The 24,860-nt window shown below is 41.7% G+C and overlaps 1 protein-coding gene across 7 annotated transcripts in view; it reads right to left on the bottom strand.

Annotated features, from left to right (window-relative positions):
* GRM1 (glutamate metabotropic receptor 1) overlaps positions 1 to 24,223 on the bottom strand; it is a 189,899-nt gene extending 165,676 nt beyond the window's left edge. For 2 of the 7 annotated variants that reach the window (XM_075748463.1, XM_075748464.1), the window contains exons 1-2: positions 23,936 to 24,223; positions 21,444 to 22,341 (exon numbers count right to left, since the gene is read on the bottom strand). In XM_075748463.1, the coding sequence (XP_075604578.1) occupies positions 21,444 to 22,206 (763 nt within the window). In that variant the 5' untranslated portion in view covers positions 22,207 to 22,341; positions 23,936 to 24,223. Of the gene's footprint in view, positions 1 to 21,443; positions 22,342 to 22,771; positions 22,879 to 23,040; positions 23,267 to 23,935 lie in introns of those variants that run through there. The other 5 variants (XM_075748465.1, XM_075748466.1, XM_075748460.1 and 2 more) reach the window with 4 other exon arrangements.
* Between the last annotated feature and the right edge of the window lie 637 nt (positions 24,224 to 24,860).

The raw sequence follows: 24,860 nt of genomic DNA on the forward strand, positions 1-24,860 counted from the left end.
TGATTTTATTTTTAAAAAACAGAGGCTCAAGCAAATGATTGCTGAAAAAGATGAGGGTTGCAGGCTTACACAACACCTCTGAGAATTCTTACACTATAGAATGGCAATATTTCCAAACTGTCTTATTTCATCTTCCTTAGCTTACAAAGAAGGCATATCAAACCAATAAGACATGCTAAAAAAAATGAAGAGATTAGAAAGCAAACAAAACAGGACCTGATAAAAAATGAAAATCGCTAGACTCTGCTAGAGGTAAATTTAACTTCTTATTTAAAGATAATATTCAAAGATAGTATTTTTAAGACATTGTCTGACAGCTTACTGCAATTATTACAAAAAGGAAAAAAAAGGCAAACTGTTTATTTACTGAATTAATATACAGGAACCTTCTGAAATAATTTATTGCATAGCAGTCTGTAACCAAAGGAACTGTACCTGATGATTCTTTTTGTCCTCTCTGTTCTCTGCTCCTTAAGATTATTCATTCATTCAGTTGTGGGCAAAAAGCCACACTCAGAAAGACAACTGAGTAGCCGAGTTCTCAACGGCACTGGGACCACGTTTGTGGCATGCTGCTAACACACCTGCCCAGGGAGAATCACCTCTCTTCATGGAGGCATTGGCCTCTTAACTAGTGCAGTGATTTTGTGGCTTTTTGCCCTCTACTGCTTGCTAAAAGTAGTTATGGTTGATGCTTTCCTTGGAATTACTTTCACTAAGTGTTAGAGAAGCCTCATCATAACATCTAAAGAAAAGCTCAGGAACTGCAGGACCTTTATCAGGACTTAAATCCTGTGGTGATGAGTTTCACTTGCCATTTCTCAGCTGCAGATTAGAGTCTATCTCAATAACGAGCAAACAAACATCATGACTAATACTTATATTGGAAATACGTTGCTGAAATACCGCTGAAATATCATGTTGGAACACGACTGCCAGCCTTGCTTTCAACCCTACATCCCAAAGACAGCTGTAAATGAAGTTTTGCAAGAAGTAACTTGCAAGAGTTCCCCCCATAGCACTCCAGCTTCTGTTAAATTTCATCAACAGTTATAATAAACTAATGTTTGCATTTCTAATGAAAAAACCCCAACTTGAGACGAAAAGACTGTTAACAAAGTCATGCTTTAAAATGTCACCACACACATTGCCTGGGAAAAGAGGTTAGATGCTACAGTTTTCCTTGGCAATGCTAATCAGATTAATTACTTCATTTTGGTTACAATCTAAGCAGCTAATGGTTTTGCTGGTTTTGTAGGTAGATATCTGCCTATAACAAAAAGTATTGATGGTCAAAGGTAAATGGATTTAAGAAAAAAATCAAAATCTGAAGTATCTATTTCACTGACATCATAGTATTAGGGAAAAAAAATTAAAACATCACTTCCTGAATTGCATCCACTTTAGTCACATTTTGTTATAGGTGTCAACTCTGTCAGAATATCATCTGTCAAAACGAATTAGTGGAAAATTTAGTACTTCGCTTTTAATGAAGAATAAGATTGTAATGGCATTTCAAGCTTCCTTCATCCTCTTGTTAGCACTTGAAAAATGCTCTCTCACAAGCACTGCTGCTCTTCTGACATGATGCCTGCACTCTAATCTAGCAAATCTAAAGAAAGTCAAAGGCAGAAAGCTTTCTGGTTTTCTTAACATTTCTTGAGATCTCTGCAAGCTATTTTCATCTTGACAATTCAATTTGAATGGATTAGTTGTTTTTTTCTCCCCTCTTAAATGTTTTATTTTGAGTGGATATCCATATTAGCAGAGATTAACGCACACAAAACAATATGCCAATGAAAAACATCTGAAGCACTTCTGTATGTTCATATATGTATATTCAACAAGACGAGGATGAACGGTTTTGTCTCTTATCTATGGGGTGCTGTGAAAAAATTTTATTTAATTGCAAATGACCATTTTTCTTTCTTTTGTCAAAGAGTTGAGATCCGCCATAATGCTACACTAGGAATACACACTTCCCATGAGATATCTGCTATACTTACTATCCTTGAGAAACAAAATATGGTATTCTTCATTGCAATACACAACTGTAGGCACAGCTAAGGGCACAACAATGACTCATGTGGCCCAAATGTTGACTGGGCAACCTTTCTGAGCAACACCATCAGAGATCTGCCATCTTCTGAACACACACAGCAACAGCCATCTGGTACGCAGGGAGCTCTGTCACTGGAGCTGACTCAAAGTTTGTCAAAAGCATGAGCAGAAGAGAGGAGATGCCCTGAGATGCAGGGCTGGGTGAAAGATCTGGAGCAGCAGGGTGGCCACTCTTGGCAGTTCCCAAGAAGCAGAGGCCGGGACCCCTGACCACTACTCTTGGGACCTGTCACTCCCACAGAAGCAGCAGCTACTGTCTCCTATGTCATCTCTTGCCCTTAACAACACCAACCAGCCCTGCCTGCCAGACTAAGCACAGACAAACTGGGCAGCAGAGCTGTGCTTTCCTCTGCCTCCCCAGTAAGCCCTCCCAGCCACATTCTTTGCTTAGATCTGAGCTGGCCTTCCTGTCTTGGAAAAAAAAAAAGGAAATGATGCCATTTCGCTACAGTTGGTGGTCCAAAAGATAATAGAGAAACATTAGAAGCTGGGAACTAAGAAAAGAAAAGAAAAGAAAAGAAAAGAAAAGAAAAGAAAAGAAAAGAAAAGAAAAGAAAAGAAAAGAAAAGAAAAGAAAAGAAAAGAAAAGAAAAGAAAAGAAAAGAAAAGAAAAGAAAAGAAAAGAAAAGAAAAGAAAAGAAAAGAAAAGAAAAGAAAAGAAAAGGATATCGATAAAGAACAGTGATGATGGGTCAGTGCTAGAAGGGATTCTGCGGAACAGGATGAAGCATTTAGTAAGTTTTTAAGTTCTGTATTTTGGGAAAGAGACAGATAATATATACATACCAGAAGATGATGACGGTGTTGATGGTGATGATGAATGGTAATTTCCCTTCCCAACTCAGAAGGAAATCAAGTGGCAGCTCCAGAAGGCAGGCATTTTAAAATGGATGTGTTCAGATAATTTCTGACAGAAGTTGCTGATGAGCTTTCTGAACTACTAGAAATTATTTTCAATAGCTGTCGGAAGTTGTAATGTGCCAGAGGACTGCAACAAAAGCAGTGTTATGCAATACTTTAAAAGGACAAGTGAGTTAACCTGAGTAATTACAGGTCTGTCAGCCTGACATCGATTCTGGACAAAATAACTCAGGAGCTGACATGGAACTTGAGTAGGAAAAAAATTAAGGCAGTGGGGCGATATAACAGGTGCCAATCACTATGTGTATGTGGAAACTAGATCTTTCAAATTCAGTTATCCAAAATATCTTTTATCAATGGATTTACAAGCTTGGTTATTAAAAGTAATAATGTCAATACAATACAGTTAGATTTCCACAGGACATCTACCTTCATTTTGCATGACATTTTGGCTATGAACCTGGAGTGATAAGAATCAGTACTGCAAACATAAAAGAGATTAAAATCTGGCTGGTAGGTGTCAACATACACTTGCAGTGAAGGAACACTCATTGAGTGTCTCTTTATTATGTCCCATAAGAATCTATTCTTAGCTTTTACTAGTTAACATTAATCAGTGACCTGAAAAAAAACAAAAATACAAAAGCATTACCAATAACATTTGCAAATGACAGAAAGATTGGGAGACAAGTTACTAATGCAGCATGACCTAGGTAATTCAACAGACAAAGAAATATGCAGTTAAATACACATATAAATTTAAACTCTCGGGAACAAAAATGCTGCACATACAGTATCTTGGACTCCATCATAGGATGCAATTACTGGCTTGGGGATTATAGCAGAGAAGCATTAAAGTTAATGCTATGGCTAAAAAATACTATAATTGGTTTTTAGTTATGTAAATAAGTGTGATACTGTAGTAACAGAGAGATCATACTACCTTAATTCTATTTCACAGCATTATGACTGCTTCTGCAGTAATATCTAGTACTATGAGATATTGGAAAACTGGTGAAGTTTCAAAGAGTAGCCATCAAGATTATGAAAGACAGGAAGATGTTACTTAAAGTCAGCTATCCAAGGGCTCAATGTTCTTCCCAAAATAAAAAAAATTTTAAAAAGCCCAAAACCTCCAAAGCAAATACCAAAAGTAAAGCTTTTAATTGTAGAAGGCTTTTAATCATAGAAGGAATGAAATTCTAGAACAACATTCCAAGAGAGCTCTTCTATTAAGGAATTTACCAGGCTGGATTTTAAAATGGATTAAGTATACACACACTATTATACAACGTGGGGAGTCCATGAAGAAGATGCTTGAAGAATCGTGTATCTTGGGAAACTTCTGCTCAAGTGGCAACAAACCTGGACCTCTGCCTCTACTCTGCATTCCGAAAATATGTTTCCTATTTCAGAACAGCTGAAGTTCTGAAATAATGACAGCTTCTATAACACTTGGGTATATCTTAAAAATGAAGACATTTCAAACTTAAGTGTAGCAAATGTCATTTATCTGTAACATGTCCCTATAACTTGTCAGCACAGCTGGTCACACAGATATCCAGGCTACTTAAGCACAAAGCATCCGACCTGTGAACTGTCCATTAGAGTGCTGTAGGCTGTAAATCTAGATTAAATAATACTACTTAGAAGTACTTGACTAGCTACAGTTTGAAATGCTAATGCCATTATCTCTAATGTGTTAATTGTGAAAGCTTCACTATGCCAACATTACAAACTCAACAAGGCCTCCACAGACACTGAAGTTCAAGTCAAGCAGTTCAGCATTTACAGCACTCATCAGAGACGTGGGCAATATGGCTTCAATTTCAACATGAGAGGACAAAAAAAATACATCTTTCACACAACTGAGTAACTTAATTACTGAAATATTGCGTTTCTTGAACTGGACTCTACTGGACCTAGCTGCACTGGAGTTAACTTTCTTCATAGCAGCCTGTATGGGGCTGTGCTTTGGATTTGTGGCTAAAATAGTGTTGATAACACACCAATGTTTTGGCTACTCTTGAACAGTGCTCACACAACACCAAGGGTTTCTCTTTTTCCCACTTTACCTCCTCCTTCTCCTACAGTGAGTAGGCTGGGGATGGGCAAGAAACTGGATCGGGACATAAGCAGGACAGCTGACCCGAACTGGCCACAAGGTTACTCCATACTATATGACGGTGTGCTCAGCAATAAAAACTGAGGTAGAAGCGGGGTTTCGGCTTCCAAGGGGGTCGCTGTTTGGAGACTGACCGAGTGTAGGTCTACCTGTCAGATGTTGTGAGCGATTTCCTTTGTTTCACTTGGATTTTATTTTCCCCCATCCTGCATCTATGAAGCTGTCTTGACACACAAGTTTTCTTGCTCTTGTTCCTCCTATTTTCTCTCCTTGTCCCATTGGTACAGAGTGGGGAGGAGTAAGAGAGTGACTGTGTGGGTGGTTGGCTGCTGGCCAGGGTCAGCCCAGCACTTGGAACAACGACCACATAAAAAGTTCTTGCAAAATACAGCAGCGTAACATTTAACATTAATGCTTCACAAAATGGTATTCCTGTCTTCTCAGAAGAAAAGTTGATCCAGAAGCTCTTCCACTTAGTGTGATCAGTGAGATAACATGTAAAATAAGAACCACCATCATGTTTCTCTCCTTTGATCTTACTAAGAGTGCCCCAGAACAAAACAATTTTTTAATGTTGAAATAGTTTATTTTCAGTTGTACAAAGTCATTTTTTCCATAATAAATACATGAATGAATCACTTATCTCTACAGCTGAGCTGTAGCAAATCACCATTTTAAGGCAAGTTAGGATTAAGGTAAAACATCCCCATTTTGGGGAGGGTTCTTCATATATATATACATATCTCCCCAACATATTTGGATGCCTCTTGTCTACCGGATCTATTCCTAATTAGCAGTGAAGTAGAACTCCTGGATGCATGCAGAACTTAAATGCTCTGATTAAAATCAAAGTTGCAGAAATTAAGCGTAAAACATCTGTGCTTGCAGGTGTGCATCTTCCCCAGAATCTTGTTCATAAAAATGTATGCCTTTGCCTATTGGTGCTCCTGATTACAGTATGGAGAACACCCTTTTCCCTTTATTCTAAATAACAATGGCCTTTGACACCACAAAGATAATTAGTAGCAGCATAAAGTCAAGTTTCCCTGAGACTGAAATTCAAATGTACATTACCATGAAGAAATTCTTTATAAAGATTTACATTTTTAGAATGTATCCCTGAAATCTTTCTACATGAAAATAAGGCAAACTGATGAAATATTATGTCTATTAATAAAGATGTATAGGCTTTCCCTCAGCTCCCCTGTTTTATAAGCCTCTTTCCTCATATACATGTACATTTTCCTTGTATGCATGTACATTTGCATTGAAATTGTGTAATAATTATACCCCAAACCTCTTCCTACAGAAACCAGTGGCAAATCTTCCATTGACATCAATGGAATCAGGTTGAAAGTGAATTCTATTTTTAGATTAAAATAACTTACAATAACAAAAGGCTAATTATGATCTAATTGTAGTGACTACAAAGCCTTTTCCAATTTCTTTGCCTGTCTGAAAACGAAGCTTGCAGGTCAGGTCAGACAGATTTCTTGGTTTGTTTTTTTTTTTTTTTTTTTGGTCTAAAGAAAATGGACTACCCAGTGACTGAGGGCACGATCATCAATTCTGTATGGTTCAGAGATGCTTACACCGGTTGTTCAAATTACCAAAATATGGTGTCTTATGGTAAAAACATGAAAACAATAGTACTGAAGAAAAGAGATTTGGCAATAAGACTGTGCTCACCTGAGATTTTTAGAAACTGTTCTAGGAATTAATATAGATTCTGAGATACAAGCCTGGGAGAGGAAGCTGTAGGAAAGGCTAGGAGAACTTGGTACAGAAAGGTACATACAGGCTGTGATTTTTAGGGGCTGGGATAATGAGAGCCAGAGTTAGAGGCAAAGTTGTTTAGAAGATTCCTATAGGATGTTTCCTCCTTTGGAAGATGCTGATTCAGTGAAATTGAATGATTCTGCAAGACTGTCTTCATTTCAACAAATTTCTCCCCAAAACAAGGCAGCTCAGTGCTGTTTCGTGGCAGCTCCTTCACAGAAGGCACCACCTTCTGTGTTCTCCTGGGTACACAATGAAACCTGCCTACTGAGCGATGAAGCATACGTAGTGCTTATTCTGAATATAAGCTCTAATTTGTAATTTAAAAAAAAAGAACCTGATTCACAAAATATTGTATATTCTGTAATTTAAGTTAGTATTTGCTAGAGGCTAGACAATTTAAGATGATAGCTTCTTTGGAAGTTAAGAAAGTTTGTAGTTTGGACTAGTATAAGGAGGTTGGCATCACCAAAAAGCCAGTAGCCTTTTACAGAGAAGTTTTTGTGTGATGGAGACACAGAATCAGGTTTTTATTTTTCTGCTCTGTGTGTTATTTTCCTGTATGTATTATGATAAAAATTATAAAAGTGCCGCCTGAGCTTATGAATTTAAGCACATACAAATCAGTGCTCTAAAAGTATTCATTAAAAAATGAGAGATAAAAGAAACCCAGGTGACAATTACGCTTGTGTAATCCAGTTTCTAGCAAATGGGTAATAAAAGCAAAACAAATAAAATATTTAAAACTAAATTCTAATTCTTATATGGGCAAAAATAACAACGAAGTTTCAACATTCAGTTATCTGCCCACTTACCTGGATCTGTGATTTACAAAATTAGAAAAGATAGCCAAGCTAATCAGTTATTTCAGCACTGCACTTCAAACTAAGAAAGACAACAGCAACTAACTTTTACCTGTCTCTTCAAAGCAGCACATCCAAAATCCCGCCCTTTTTCTCCAGCGGGCTGCAGCCTTTAGTCAACCCACTCATCAGTTTTCATAATCCTCTGATATGCACAGTTCCGAGGCTGTTTGGTTTCCCCTTGGCCTAACCCGCTACACAGACCTTTAGAAGGCTTATAAATGTTAGCTTTATTGGTAGAAAGCCTGTCTTTAATGTGAGATAAGCACATCGTGCCTGTTCTTGTAAGGCACTGGTCACTGCTGTGATGTAAGCAATCTCCAGAAACTGTGTCCTGTAAGTGGATAGTTAATTCTTGTTCTCCAGAATTCAAGTGCTTAAAGTTAAGCTAGTGTTCACATGCCTTTTGGGATCAAGCAAGAGTATCCTGCACCTTAAAGGATCTTTCCATAGAGTCAAATGAATGGCTAAATTTCAGTCAATAGCTAATCTCCCATTGACTTCATTAAAGCCAAATCATAGTTCTGCATGTAAATACAGATGTATTGCCAGAATTTTAAAGAGCATTTTATTATTCATATGTCCTCAGGAAATGAACTACAAAAAGCAGTGATGTGACTTTGGATATTTGTGGTACCAGCACATTTCTGCTTCACACTTCACAGGCAGCACCACAGCTATAACAAAAGTGGAATACATTCTTTCATTTGGACTCAGTAGAAAAGACACAAGTAGGTGTGACTAGGACAATGAGTTTTCAAACATGACTGTACTCTAGATTGCCTTCTAAGAGGACATTAAGCTGTTCATTGCATGAAGCATCTATAACATGCTGGTTGTGTTCTGAAACAACCAGAAAATATCAGTGCTCATATCTGCTCTGTTAAAATTAAAACAAATATTCACAAATTTCACCACTGACTTCTTTTCTAGAAAAACTGCTGGATAAAAATGTTAATTACCCTAGCTACAAACTTCTTGTTTTCCTCTGTAATGTTTTTGGTGGGATTTTATTTATTTATTTATTTTGCATGGGCTGTCAGATGAATTATATCATTTTAGGTACAAAGTAGCATTCTAATTAATGAGACTATAGAAAAATGTCACTGCATCCTTTTAGAAAACTTGCTGGCTTCTTCAGTCACAGGGGCCAATATTTATGTCACAAGTAAAAGAACAAGTCTGCATGAAACCTAAAATTTCCACCAAGCAAACAAAAACAGTAGGAACTCGAGGGCTCTGTAATCTAATGGTAAATTGCATAACAAGCATCAACTGCTGGTAAGTGAACAAATATTGACTTAAAAATTGCCTATGAACTGCAACAGCAGACTGAATGTGACCGAGGGGATTATTTTGTCCTGAGTTTCTCTTCCTCTACAATCGGTATCAACAGCACAGGATACTTTGAATTTTCCAAGGCAACTGAGCAGATGAGAGAACAAATGAATGTTAAGCTACTCTTTAAATTAAATTTTTTTTCCTGCCTGCTTACATAATCAAAACTATCCATAAATGAATAGGATATAATGCCAGCAAGAACCGTCAGCTCTTCATATGTGACCACCTGTATAGTGCCAGCCCGTACATTCACTCCAGATCCCACTGTGCTGTGTCCAGTGACTTACATTTCGAATTAAACTGTTCTGGAACATCTGCAGCAAATTTTGATTAGACAACATCAAAAGTCTGAAAACGTATCACTTTCCTCAGTCATTTATGCCAGTGGTTAATCGCTGTTACAAGCAAAAATGTTTGTCTTTTTTCTAATTGGAATTTGTTGGCTTACCAGCAATTGGGGTTTGTTATGCATTTAACCATTAGGATACAGAGCCCTGTAGTTCCTACTGGTTTTGTTTGCTTGGAGGAAAGAAACGTTTTTGATAAATCAAGCTGTATCTCTTTTTGACAAACCAGAGAGACTAAGCTGGTTTAGATTCCTGCTATAAGGCATGTTTTTCAGCCCTCTGATCATTTAGTTTTATCCCTATCTTTTTTCAATATTTTAACTTTCTTTTTAAAATGTTGACAACAGAACTGAACCAAGAATAGCAAAATTAATATTAATAATCCTTAGATTGAGGTAAAGTTCCCACTCTCTCAAGGATGACAAGCTTTTTGTATTTTGGGTTGGCATTTTTTTGATGCAGTTTCTCTATAACCATATAGTATATTTAGGACTCCTTTCAGGGACACAGTTCTCTTATGTAAGATACACATGTGCTTTATTTCTGTATTTATGGTTGACATTCGACTGTATTAGCATGCATTTTCTTAGACTGGGCCTAGGTTACCAAGAGATCTGAGTCTTCCCTTTTCTCCCCATTAATTGCCATTTCACAAATTTGCATATCTTGTCAGCAATTATGCTTTGTATATCGTTGATGAAGACACTGAGGTTTTTGTCAAGCTCTGTGCAATGCAGTAGCCATAATCTCAGTTTATGGTCACTCTACTTGCTGAGGTCAGTGTACTGAGTTTTGATTTATGCAACACCTGTTTTTCTGACATTGCATAGTGCTCTTTTAATAAAAATATCCTGTAATACTAATTCAATGCCTTACAGAAATCAAAGATAATTCATCCGCATCGTTATCTGTAGCTACCAAGTTTGCACTTTCATCAGGGAGTAAAATCAGGTTTGTTTGAGAAGACCTATTTTCCTTAGAGTCACACTGATTGGTTTTAATTTCATTACAATTTTGTCAGCTGAATTCTCAATCATCATCTTATTATTTTTCTGGGGATTGCCATCTTGGTAGGCAGAGCTGCCTGGCATAGCTCATTTGTCTTTTGCATTTGGATTTTTTGGCACAACTCAATGCTCCATTTTTGGCTGTTCCGTAATATATTGAAATCAATATTCATTGCCTCACTCAGCTTCATAACATCAGTTTTGCACATTACTGTTCTCATGCTGCAGACTCAGACTTTTACTACATCCTTATCCTACCGTTTCACAGGATGCCAACATTGGAGGACACCATTGCAGGCATGGTTAGGGGCACGTGCTTAACAATATTGGTCATCTCTTTCTGAGGTCAATGACAAATCCAGGAGGAGCTCCTGGAAAACTGTCCTGCCATTCTTGTAATTTCACCTGCAGGTTTATCCTTCCAGGGAATTATGGCCTGGCAAATAAGGGCATCCTTGGTGAGAGTGCTGTTAGCCCACTGCTGTAACCCAGTTTGACCAGGAGTGGATTTTAACTTTCCCATCTCTCAAATCATCCTACCAGTTGTAGCAATGTTGATAATATACCATTCCTTTACAGCACTGTCAATATTCAGTTTCACATATTTGCTGCTCAGGCGAGAGACTGAGATTTATGTATGTGGAACTTGCAGTCAGGGAAATAGATTCTCGCTAGGAGGATCACCATCTTTCAATACCCAGCATAAGGGTCTACATGCCAAATTTCCATTTGCTAAAGCCTCTCCACAGCACCATGCGGGTAAGAAAGGCTTATATAAATAAGCATGAAAGGTTTTCTCACTTCCTGACAATTAATTACAAATTTATCTTTTATATTCTACTCCACAGAGGAGGAGACATTCAATGTTCAATGGAGCCTGGCCAGGCATTTCAAGAAAGTATTTATGAACACTTATTCAGATTTCAAATAGCTGTCACTTCAGCAATATTCATGCCTGCTTTTTATTGCTGTTTGCCAGGATGAGTTTTGTTTGAATAAATGTTTGGGGAATTACTAGTTTGTACAAATCCATCTGTATCCAGAGATGAATAAGGATGAAAGTTGCTGGTCAAACAACTGCAAATTGTGACTGCATTTAAGAAAATGAAAGTTTGCTTCTCAAACAGTTTGCAAAGAGAAAGAAGAGTTAAATTCACCGGGGAATTCGTATGGGAAGAAGTGAACTAGATTCAGCCTTCTTCTAGTTGGAAGGAAAAAATTATGTATGTGAACATCCTCTAATATCTATTCAAATCCAACAAACAGTTTGCCTTCACACAATGTTACACTACTTTCAATTAACTGAGATCCTTCTAGGTGTGGGATTCATGACCCCTGTGGATTTTTAGTGCTTTCTGAGGAATGTCAGCTCTATAACCTGGAAGGATAACAACTGAAGGCCGTGCTGAGCCCCATTCAGGATCCATTGGACTCAACAGAGGACCACCAACTAACTTCAGTGAGCATTGGATCAAGAGCCTTACAGCTACACTTGCTCTCTGCACCAGTGCAGGGGACAACCTTCTTCTTGGTCTACCAGAACTGCCAAATGCCTATGCTTACAACATGTCTATCAAATTTCAAAAGGACTTGTAAATCATTGCTGGCTGTTAATATAATTCAAATATACTTCAAGATATTAATTTCTTTAAAAACATTCAAGAGAGAATACAAGTGGAAATTGTTCAAAAGGAGGACCATGGCATTGCATAACAAACAATATGACTTTTCAGTAAAATGAAATATCTCTTGCACTGGTTTTTGACAGACACAAGCCATCTAGGCAGTGGCATGTCACAAGAGGAAAGGACAGCTTGTGATGCACAGTACTTTTAATTAAAAAGCACTCCACATGTCACGAAACGCTATTAACACACCTTGGCTCTGTATGTAGTACTGCCAGACTGTAGGTTAGATAATGGAAAATGAGGGCAAATCTTACATACTGTGCATTGAGTTCTTTTTCATGTGTGTTGTTACTCATTTGAACTCACAAAAGAAAAAGCAACTCTTGATTTAGTCTTCAGCAGTATACAAGGCCTTATTAAGACCCAACAATTCAAAAAATAGTCTCTAATTGTGCCTGTACTTCAGTCATATATGGACAGAAAAAGCTGCATGTAAAATGACAAAATCAGTAATATTAATATTTAATTTAAAACAAAATAAATTATATAAAAATGAGAAAGGTAGTTTCAAGGTAATTAAAAGGAGCAACTAAAAGAGTGAAATAGTAACAAATTCAGTAACAAGTGATAGGACAAGATAGGCCTCAGGTTGCGCCATGGGAGGTTTAGATTGGATATTAGCAAAAATTTCTTCACTGAAAGGGTTGTCAGGCACTAGAACAGGCTGCCCAGGGAAGTGGTTGAGTAACCATCCCTGGAGGTATTTAAAAGACACGTGGATGTGGTGCTTAGGGACATGGTTTAGTGGTGGACTTGGCAGTGCTAGGTTAATGGTTGGACTTCATGATCTTAAAGGTCTTTTCCAACCTAAAGGATTCTATGATTCTATGAAATTACATGAAGACTACTCAGAAATATATGAGGCTGAAAGCCAAAGTCCAAAAGGATCAAAAAAGCCAGCATGATAAAGCAGAAAAGTAAAATTTCTAAAGCTATTAAAATAAAACAAAATAAAATACAATAAAAATACAACAAATATTTTAAAAAGTCCTAATGAGGGAAGAAGAACAGAGTACATCTTGGCAAATGAAATACAAAACCACAATAAAACAAGATGAAACAATTTTGAGACATAGAGGGACAGAATCTAATAAGCCCTCATTCTTCAAATATTCCAGAAATGGGAAACTTGCCTGATATTCAGTGAAAACCAGTTATATAAAAAAAGCACTCAGGGAAGATAAAACCATAACAGAAAAGTTAAATTAATTCTCTGAGTCTGCACTGCCTGTAAAGGCGGATAGGATGGTTCTCATACAAAGGTCATTCCTTATGTAGGATAAGGCTGAACCATTGTCTCAGAGTGTCAATAGAATGCATTTTAGAACAAATCCGTAAGATGGACTTTAACAAATTGCCAATACCAGCTAATTTTCTGTTGTGACACATTACCACCAATTAAACTGGCCTTAGTACCAAAACAGATGGAAGCAGTAAAGTGGAAAAAGTAACTTTATATTTTCAGATATCAGTTTTCACTTTTTAACAGAATTTATAGAGAGTACAGAGGCATAGAGGGTAATCTAATGAACAACAGATGTGATACTTCTGCAAACTTAAGATATTTCTGCACAAAGCTGTTTGGTAGGAAGAAAAACAGTATTCATGCACTAGTGAATAAATATGCCATATTAGGGAAGAAGCAACATAGCTTTTGCAGAGAAAATACATACCTCAGAAGTTTATTAGACTTCTTTATTGGAGTAGGTAGCCATATGAATGATACAATCACTATGGAGTACTTAGAATTTAGGAGAGCTTTTGATCAGGTCCCTTATTAAAGGCTCTGACAGAAATAGAGGTACTATGGGATAAGACAGAAGGTCCTGGATTAATAACTGGCTAACAGATAGGAATCAAAGCATAGGAAATAAATTTTGTGTTAATAAATGAAGAGTAATGCACATGAGGAAAACCCCCTGTATAATGGTCTCTGAGGGAGACTTTACCATTTAAGAAAAGGTTTTGTGGTAATTTTAAAATATTTTCTGACAACATCCATTCAGTGCATAGTGGCAGCTAAAAAGGTAATGGACTACTGGAAGCCTATTAGAAAAGGTCTGAGAGCAATATTGAAATTGTTACTTCACGAGCGAGTTTAATTGTGATGTACCCCCACCCTGAACACTGAATATAGCTCTGTTTCCCCACATTTCATATTGGAATTAGTGATATGGAATAGTGATCAAGATTAACAAGTGGTGAGGAGTTTCGTATGAATGTACAAAGGTAATGCAGTCATCAAGGAAGAGTTTTAAGTAAACAGCAGGATACACACGGCATACAATTAAGTTATAGAATTCATTGTTATGATACTACGGAGACTGAAGTACCTGAAGTATAAATAGATACAAAAAGGGATCAGACAAATTTGTTAATGAAAGGTCCATTGGTGGCTGGTAGCCCTAGTATTTGGGAAGTTGCTACATACTGGAGCTGTGAAGGTATGCCTGCTCTTGCTTCTTTCAATGTTCAGTCCACTGTTGAAGGACGAGTACAACAGTTTTAATATTTCTTTAATGTTTATTCCTTTTCCTCAGCCAAAGATAGATTATTTTTCACATAAAACAATTACTACAAAGAGCCTTAATGTATACACCATTCTTAGGCATACTTCTTACACACCATTTGGGCTCTGGGCACCCTGGTCTAGTGGAAGGTGTCCCTGCCCATGGCAGAGGGGTTGGAACTAGATGGTCTTTAAGGTCCCTTCCAACCCAAACCAGTCCATGATTCTATGATTCTATGATTCATTTGTCTATGGTGTGAGGTATTCTAACTGGGACAGGGTTTTAAAAAATAGGCCTCATCCTGTAAGTGTTTCTTCACTGGCAAGGAACTAAGACTGACGTGAACTCCATTGGCTTTGGTGACTTTATGCTGCTCTAGGGTCTGTGAACAGCCTTTGTACTAGACAGGAACTGGGGCTTCAGCCCAACAGGCAGCAATGGCTACAACAGCTTCACAGATCCCAAGACACCTGCCACCTCTCTCATCAGCCCGCTTTGTGCTGCATTGATAGGCAAACCAGGTCTAGAAATTGTTCTTTAAGCCATACATTAATAGTAATCATCATCATCTTCACAATATTAGTGTTTGGGAAAAGATTCAGTCTGGAAAATCAGCCAGCAAAACTGAGCTGGTTACCCCCTAAATGGCATTCATTTGCTGCACACCTCTCTCCACCCATGTCTGGTGATACCCCTTAGCATCCTTTAGATACCTATACGCGAAGCGATGGTTTCTTTAGGTGAAACGCTATTGTAGTTCATGTCCCGTCTGTTTGTGACCCTCCAGTTCAGATTGCCAGCACGGGTGTTAATTACTGCCATCTGTGACCGTGGCTTATGCTGCGAACACCTGCCACCCAGAAAATATACTGAGATCCTCATTTTGTTTCGCATGGACCAGTGAGCACCAGTTAGTAATGACTTTGATCAGTATTTTTCTGGGTTGAGTGTGGCAGGTGCAACGCTTCTGGTCTGCCACTACAGTTACCAGCTCTCTGGTGCATCAGACCCCTTTCTCAATGGGTGACACTACTTTTAGTTACATAATTTCATTTCCAATAGCTTTTGGTTTTCTGTCTGAGAAACCTAAGCACAAGCACCTTCATATTACGAACCATATGTTCAAAGGAACATTTTAGAGGCATTTTAACGTAGCTTTTTGAGAAAGCCAAGATCATTTAACATTTTAAAAACAGTCTTCGTTGAGACAAGAATCCTGCAGGAGTTTGCAAAGCTTGTGGGACATACAAATCTGAGAGCAAGGGCATAATGCAGAAAAAATGGAAGTAAAGCACAAATGAACCCATGGTGCTGACTGATAAATATGAACTCTAGCAATATTGCTGAGAAGGCAGGCACAGCAGTTAGATGAGTCTTTGGAGTTGATTTAACTCATGCAGCTGCCAGTTGTGCGATTGAAAAGCTAGATTATTTGTGAATTTAGGAGTACTGCAAAGCAATATATTTTCAAGAAGGAATTTCTCTTTGATCTCTATGGTGTCTGTCACCCACAATAATTTTGTCAACATCAATCAGTGTAAATGATTCCCCCAGTACCTTCTAATAAATACAATTAATGCATCCAATGAAGGGAATATTCTAGTCCCTACTTGTTTTCAAATTAATTTCTGCCCTCCTTGGGACATATCCCTCTCCTTTTTTCACTATCACAAAGCCTCTGAAGATGGTTAGTGAAGCTAGTTAAATGGAGAAAAAAATAGATTGGAATATGCATTTGTGAACACACATCTCAGGCACAATTCACCATACTTCATGAGGTTACCTTTAAAAGCACTTTTGTAACTGTTGGTACCTGTAGAAATATTTGTAAACTCTGAAATTTCAAACATTTGAACTGGAGTTGCTGTTCTCTATTGGCTGACCATAATTTTATCAGAAATTATCAATCATTGAGTGACACCATGGAATTAATAATATAACATTGTTAGAAACAGCTGTAGGAACACCTTGTGAGAAATTAAACACAGTTGTATGAAAATTATTCCTTTGAGCTATTTGATGGATACCGCTCCACTTATCTTTAAACAGAAGTATTATCTTTAGCACGTCTAAAGCTACTTTAGTGAGTTCTACTGAAAGAATTTATTTCCTGTGAAATTTGCAATGAAGTGCAAGATTCACTCCCTTCTATCCTCTTTCCAACATATATAACCATGCTTACGAGTTTCCTGTACGTTACTACAATGGAGAGTGTGAGACTGTCAGGTTATCAAAAATCATTGTGAAGATAATCTACCTACCATCTACTTTGATCTGAAAGTCTTTACAGTTTTGCCATCTGCTTCATCATAGTTCATTTTAAGCCTTATACTCAAGAAAAAGAAACAGCCTGGCAATACAAATCTGACAAAATTGATCCAGACCAGAACCATCTCAGTGCTCTCAGTAAAATTAATCTATAAACAGTCAAAATTTGGTGCAATTAACATAATCATTCCATTTCCAAAGTTGCTTCTACAAAGTCTGCATGTTAATCTGTTGGAATGGAAAGTTTGTTTACAAAGGCGTATTTCTACACTAAAGTGTAAGAATGGTCCCTAAATTGCAAACGGCACTCAAACGGATCTATTCTGCAGGTTCAGATTTTGTTTTCACAGAATCCAAAGTCTCGCATACATTTTATAAGGCTAACAAGTATGTAGACTTAAATGAAAAGCCATGCGCAGGCATTAAAGTATTTCTATTTGCTTATTCAGAAGTGATATATTGGGAAGATGAGATGATAAAAAACCTTCTTACACCCTGCCTCTCCTGCTTCATATATAAGAGGAACATCTAAAATTGAGGGATTTGGTGGAAACTCCGTGCTGATCACTAGCCAGGGTGCAGGTGTCTCATGGGTTTTGGAAGCGGGTGTAACCTACAGCAATCTTACAACCGCTCTGCATTTTCTGGAGACAACTCTATTAACTTCTGCTCCTTCAGCATCGAAACAGCGCAGAGGTGGTTCCTGCCATCTCCACTCGGCATTTCTTGCCTTGTTCCAGAGGCAGCCCAGAGGCTCTTCTCCAGGCAAGGAAGAAAGTGTCCCCTGTAATTCTTCACAGTTTTACCAAATAACCAGTGGCTGCCTGATAAGTTGAGGATAATACCTGACTGAGGTTATCTCACCAAAGACTGGTGTATCTCACTTGGAAAGTAACCCTTAGCAATCGTAGTTCCTTCTACTGTTACCTCACTCATGATTGTGCCCAACTTAACACATGTGCTTTTCATGTCTTTGATTTCCATATGAAGTCTTGGCTGGGAGTCAGACATCCCCTTATGTGCATTTCCAGATAAGAATTACTTCCAAGCCTAAAAGCTGAAACGTACTCTTGCCAGGAGCTCCAACACTGAATTACCTTTGAAGAAGCCTTAAAAAAATAATAGCCTTGAAAATGCCTTGCAGCTACTGCAAGTAGCAGTCACACAACCTTCCACCGGCAGATGCACAGATTTCTCACATCGTTTAATGACTGCTGCCCACTCTGGAAAAAATGCACTCTCACGATGTGCAACAATGCTCAACATCATAATAAAATAACCAAACGTAGTAACTTGCCTTTCTTTCTGCTTCAATGTGGAGCTTTATGTGTCAATGTTAATCTAAAAGGAGCAATATGTGCTATGTGGGCCTTTGAAAACAGATTTAATTCACTAACTGAGAAGTTTCTACCCAAGTGCAATGTTTATACATCTTAATAAACAACTGTGCAAAAAAAAACCCCACCCCAAAACAAGTATGGCATACCTCCACGCAATTTCATGTACTAGTGTGTAGAGATTGTGTCTAGTTAAATGTCATCACCACTAATTAACACTAATTATCGTATTAACACATGAAGAATAAACTTTCATGTCAAATGCAAAGTAGGATATTGGGGACTACTTAAAGACATGATGCTACAGATTGGGTGACTTTATTATCTTCATTCTCATGGCATGTGTAGGCTTCGTGTTAAGAAAGGTGGGCACTGACTTGTGCGGCATTTATTTCTGATTTTCATTAAACGTATAATTGCGTCGACTGGTACTGTCAAATAACTCCAGCCAGAGCATAGGAGTAGAGGAAGGGTAAACAGAGGAGTTGGATGGTTCAGGTTGTCTGAGAAAGGGCTCATCACCTCTGGGCTCTTTCCGTACCCCTGCCCTGGGCCAGCGTAGCCCGAGGAGCAGGGCTAGCTGCCACCGGTGCCAAGCCAGCTCAGTGGTCTCGTTGCATCCCCTTGTGGCTGGGTGGCTACAGGAGCTGAGGATCATCCACCCTCATCAGAGCGAGGGGTCGGTAGGAACTAAGCAGCTTTTCTGCTCTCGAGAGGTGACCAGACTGGATCTGGAGTCCTCAGGCAAACAGTTAACTTCTACACAGTGTCGACCTGCGCATTTCCTAGAAACTTGCCCGTTTCTCACAGTCCCTGCTGAAGTGATTCTCCAACCCGTGATGCCCTAGAATTCCTCCCAGCACAGTCTGCAGCCCACCATAAAGACAGCGTAGAGGCCTATGAGTAAGTGTGGAGGAGGAATGTTTCTTACTACACTTTATCCCCATATTTCCAAACATAGCACGGATGGAGCAGCTCCTGTTCACGCAGACTATTATTCAGAGTGGCTTTGTGTTGTCTACAAAGAATGATTCCCACCTTTAACACACCAGCAAGGAGATCTCTCACAGTGAATGCGTGGGATTTGAAACAACAGAAATGTAACATTTTACACCAATTTTCATGAATACTAATTTCACTTTAAACAGAAAAAAAAAAAAAAAAAAAGGTCTTTGGAATCCACTCAACAGTAATTGGGATGGGGTTAATAACCCATCTTTCTGGAAGGGAATACAGAAGCTGAAGCTTGTTACATATTTCCAGTGGAATTTGTAACTTGAATCTAACAATAAAAGTATGGCAGATACAGATTAATAATAATTTTTAAAAATACAAATAAAAATAATATGAATCTTGAGCTGCATAATCTTTGTGACGTTTTGTAAGAGGAGACTATTGCCTCGTGGGAGTAGAACTGATCCACTATTTTCATAGTTTTAAAGTCTATAAAAATATCTTGCAACAAGCATTTCTCATCAGTCAGTAACATATTCATAAAAATAGATATTTAATTAAAATTTCTCACAAGCAATGACTGATATTACTACTTACACTGATCTTTTATAAACAAATGAACAAATAACCTTCATAATTTGTTGTCTTTTCCAGAAGAGAAAGGTCCCCACTAATGTTAACGAGAGCCAGAGAGGGAGGGAGCAGGTCCCTTGAGGCAGCTCCTCGGGCGCTGTGAGTTAGCATAGCTCCCCGAAGTGCATTGAAGGGAGAGATGGCGATTTACATCAACAAAGAATTTACCCCTTTCATGTTTATTTTTCACCCTGGCCTGCCACAAGATCTGATCGTATCTGTCAGCAAAAGAGAATCTTAATAGCTCGTGTCCAGCTCTTGCTAGTAGTTGGTTTTATCATCCTGAACAGGTCATGAATGAACTGCAAATGTCAGGTCGTTGCTTCCTGCTCTCACTACCACCCCACCCCCCTCCCAAATTGCAGCACTTGCACGTTATAGGTGTCTAGTTTAAGCCAATTCACCTTCGAATGTTGTATATGCAACTCTTCCTGGAGACTCTTTTATTTATCCATCGTAATACATGTCCTTAACTCTTTTTACTTAGTCATCTCTGTGAGACTAAAAGGTGTGGAGTCAGCTCAGTAACCAGAGGGAATCATAAATCAAATGCGTACAAGAGATACAGTCAGATAAACAGAATAGCTGCAAAACTATAGCAACAACGCGGCCAGGTTTGCAATTTTATACTTAAAAATCTCATTTTGAGGACCATAACTGGACTGTAGGCATGTCACAATAATATATCACAAGAGTTTGTTTTCTATCAAATGCAATTACTTCTGGAATTTATGTTGCTCCACCTAACCTGGCTATGAACCAAAGTCTCCTTTTTGAAAATACCCTTGATTTTGATATTTTTCTTTTGATATTTAAAATTAATAAAACCTGTTGACTGCGAACAGATTGTTCAAGCTGCATGAAAACACGCTTGCCGCGACCTGCTGACAAACTGCCCGCTGCCCTTTCTCTCCCACGGGACATGGCTTTGCAGGGGCTATCTAGGCTGCAGAGGGATCTGCAGGTTTCTTTCCTCTGTGTTCGCAGTCCCAGAAAAGGAGTTCACAGCCGGCAAAGCCAGCAGCTAACCCTGGAATCCCTGCCGAGCCGTGACTCCGTTTTGCTCAGGCAGAAATGCCAAACTTCCCGTGGTGGTGGCGACCGAGCCCGTAAGACCTGCTCACCAGCCCCACGGACAGCCTCCGGACCCCACCGCGGCGCAGCCAGAGCCGCTATCAGCTCCAGAGCTAGATGATCGCATCTGTTAACTTTTTAGCTAGAAATACACGAACCTCTCTGTGTGCGAATGAGGACGGGGGACGGGACCGCCGGGAAGACGCCTGATTTCTTGCGGGCTTTCCTGCGCTGCTGAAACCCCTCCCGTTTCCCGCAGCCGCGGCGCCCGGGGCCGGGGCGGGGGGGGGGGGGGGGGGGGGGGGTGTCCTCCGCGCCGGGGGGAAACCGCTTCCCCCCAACACTTTTCCCCGTTCCCCTTACAGTCTCCCCGGGTGGCAGCGGCCGGCGCTCACTCGGGGAGAAGCCGGCTCCCCCCGGGGTCCCGGCGGGTAACCCAGCACCGCCGCATCCTTGCGGACCCCCCGCGGAGGACGCAGCGCCCCGGGGCCGGCCGGGGGCTCCCGGGGGAGGCAGTGGGCTGCTCCATACCTACCTTCCGTGTGGACGGCGGAGACGTAGGTCCAGTTGTAGCGCTTGACGATGTCGAGCATGGCCCTGGCTTGCAGCGTGTCGGAGGGGACCACCCTGAGGAAGTATTTGTACAGCGTTTTGTCGCTCAGGTCGATGCTGGTGGCAGAGTAAGCGATCTGGGGGATGTCGAAGAGCTGGAGCAGATTTTGGACTTGGATAGCAACCGAGCTGGAGCCAGGGCCGATGACCCCCGCGATGGGCTTTTTCACTCTGGTCTGGGGCTGGGGCTGCGAGTCGGAAATGCAGCGGGTGCCTCCGTCCTTGTCGTCCCTGATGGAGATGAGGGAGTCTCGTATGAACTCGATGCTCTGCTCCAGGGCCACCGAGGAGTGCCAGCAGGAGTCTCGGATCTCGCTGCCCAGGGTGATGTTAGGTAGCAGGACCGGATCGGCGTTAATTTTATCCAAAGTGTGAAACATGGCTTCGACTCTCTGTATGCCGTATTGCTCCCGAATTTCCCCGCACTTCCTCTCGGGCACTTTCTCAGCCGGCGGCTGGTGATGGACAGAGAAGAGAGCCCCGATGATGACATCCCCGTCCATCCGAGCCACCGACCTCTGCGAGGAGGCTGCGGAGAGAAGCACCTTCCTCCCGGCGCTCCTGGGCAGCACGTCCATCTCCAGGAGCAGAGCAGGGAAAAAGACCAGCAGCACGCCAATCATTTTGTTGCACGATGTCATCCAGACCCAGGTCACCAATTTCATGGGCTCCTCTTGCTTGCACATGGTTTAAGGACATGTAGGAAATGGCATCGGCTTCCCCCCGCCAGCGCCCAAGTTGCTCCAAATAGCATCACAGCGCAGTCTTACAGCATCGCTCTCGAAGGTGCCCGGGCGGCCGTCATCCTATTGACTTTTAACCTGGTGGCACAGAAAGAGGGGATAAAACACACTGATCGGGAAATCGATGTCAAACCAGGGCTCGATAAAGAGCAACCCCGCACAGCTCGAGGAGATGACTGCTTTCGCAAATGCCTAGGTCAATTTGTCTCGGTAAGGGCTCTCGAAAGGAAGTTTCAAGAGGGATTAAAATACATATTTATTTGCTTTGACAGACGATCATGCATACTTGAGTATGTTAAGTTTATACGATCCTTTTCGTGTCCGTTTTTCAAGCCAAGGCGGCTGTTTCTCGCACCTTCAGCCGGCACACACCCTCCCCTCCGCCCCCGGGAAGTTTTGAAAGTTTCACGAGGTAGTTAGCTCATCGGAGAAGCGTCCTAGCCTGGCCGCCGCGGGCCCAGCTCTGAAAGCGAGGTGACGAGTGCCTCTCTTCTGGCATTCTGACTACCTGAAGGCATCTTTCTCAGCTCAGGAATTTCCTTTCCCAATATAGAAAGGGGTGAAAAGAGAGAAGGTGCAATCTGCCCTGCCAGCGGTGGGAAATGTCATTTAAAGGTCAGCGAAGGGAGGAAGAAAGGAACCGATTCACGGTTTAGATTAACTTTTCCGTGTGTAGGGGGCAAAACTGTAGTTGAGCCAGGGACACACATATGCAAGCGGGGGAAAATACATATTAGTTACTAAGGCAACCGCGGGCAAAGCCCTGATGTGCCTTACCGGCACGCCTGCCTTCATGCAGGCTTCGGGCGGGGAGAGGCGGCGAGCCCGGCGGCTGGGCTTGAAACGCCGTGGTGGGAAAAGGGTGGGCGGCGCGGCTGCCACGGCCGCCGCCCGGCAAGCTGGGAGCGCGGCCGGGCCGGGCCGGGTCCCTGTTGCACGGCGGACCCGTCAGCACCCGGGACAGCGCCCGGCAGCCCGGGCCGCCGGCCGGCCCCCTGCCCCCTGCCCCGCCGGCCCCCTGGCCCGGTACCCCGCTACCCCGCTGTGCTGGGGTCCCGCCGTCCTGTTACCCCGCTGTCCCGGTGCCCCAGTGTCCCGCCGTCCCGGCTCCGCCACCGCCGTCTCGTCCGCTCGCGGGGACCGCCGGGCGCTTCCCCCAAACTTCTGCCCTCCGCTGCTGCTGCCGCGCTCTCCCCGCACGCACACGCACACGCACACACCACACGCACGCACACACACACACACACACACAAACACACGCGCGCGCACACACACGCAAAAATACACGCGCGCACACACACGCACACGCCGAGGCACGGAGATCGGCCGCGGCACGCGCAGCCCCAGACTGGCCGCGGCTCCCCCGTCCCTCCCCCGGCGGCGGGCAGCGGTGCCGGTGCCGGTGCCGGTGCCGGTGCCGGTGCCGCCGCGGGGCTGCCCGCCGAGCGGCGCGGAGAGCTGGAGACGGTGACGGGGAAGGCGATGCTCCGAGGAGAGCCGCCGTCCTGGCTGTGTGTCCACACACGCACGCAGGCACAGCCGCCTGAAGTAGGCTCCCCCGGGCAGCCCCGCAGCCCGTCTCCCGAGTGCCTTTTGCCTGCCCCGCCTGGCCCGCAGGCAGCCCCCGGGCTGAGCCCCGCGGTCTGCTCGGAGGGTTCCCCCTCAGACGTACCTGGCCGGGTGAGGCAGTGGCTCCCTGCCTGCCGTGAGCAGGCATTGGCGGCTCTCCGGCCGCCCCGAGCTGGCGCGCTGGCGGCGGGGCGACGGCTGTGGGCTGGGCGCTGGTGCCCTCTGTCTTCAGCACCGCTCCACCGCAAGGAAAAAAACAGGTCATCCCGGGCTCATCCATTATCTCATACAGAAGGATCAGTCATTTTCTCCCCCTCCTTAATTTCTTCGGCTATTGTCTTGTAAGCTAGCAAGGAAGCACCACCCGGAGCACGCTGCGGCTGCAGGGGAGGTGTTTGCTCTCACCTCCCGCGGCTCCTAATTCATTACCGTCTTGCCACAATTAGCAAGAGCGAGAGCAAAAGCAAGAGACTGCTGCTCGAAGGGGACCCTGACCACGCTCGGGAGACCCGAGATAGTGAAATGTGCCGGTCTGCCTCACGAGCAGGGTTTCCCTATTAAGAGAAATATTTGTATGTTTTGTTTTGTCTTTTAAAAAAAAAAAAAAAAAAGATACTGCAACAAGATAAATCACCTGTAAGGATAAAGGCATTGAGATTACAGTTTTCAGGTCAAGATGAATCTAAATGAAGCACGTGAGAGGCATGTCAGATTAAAATAATACCAGATTGAAAAATCATAATTCAGACGACCTGCTTGCATCCCTAACACAGGTCTCGGGTGTTTTACTTGACTGTATGAAAGTTAAAGTTAGATTACCTCCCCGCTGGGAACTCTATAGATATTTGCCCTACTTTTGAAAGAAAGAGGCAAGGACAAACATTTAACTATTGCTCATTCAGAGAAGGGTTTGCAGTGAATGCTGCCTCAGGGGTGTCTTCTCCCTGTGTCAATATTTGCACTTTTTTTACTGTCACACAGCTAGTTATTTGCCTGCGTTGTGTGTTTATCCATGAGGCATGTTAATT

The sequence above is a fragment of the Balearica regulorum genome, chromosome 3, assembly GCF_011004875.1.
Source record: "Balearica regulorum gibbericeps isolate bBalReg1 chromosome 3, bBalReg1.pri, whole genome shotgun sequence".
NCBI lineage: Eukaryota > Metazoa > Chordata > Aves > Gruiformes > Gruidae > Balearica > Balearica regulorum.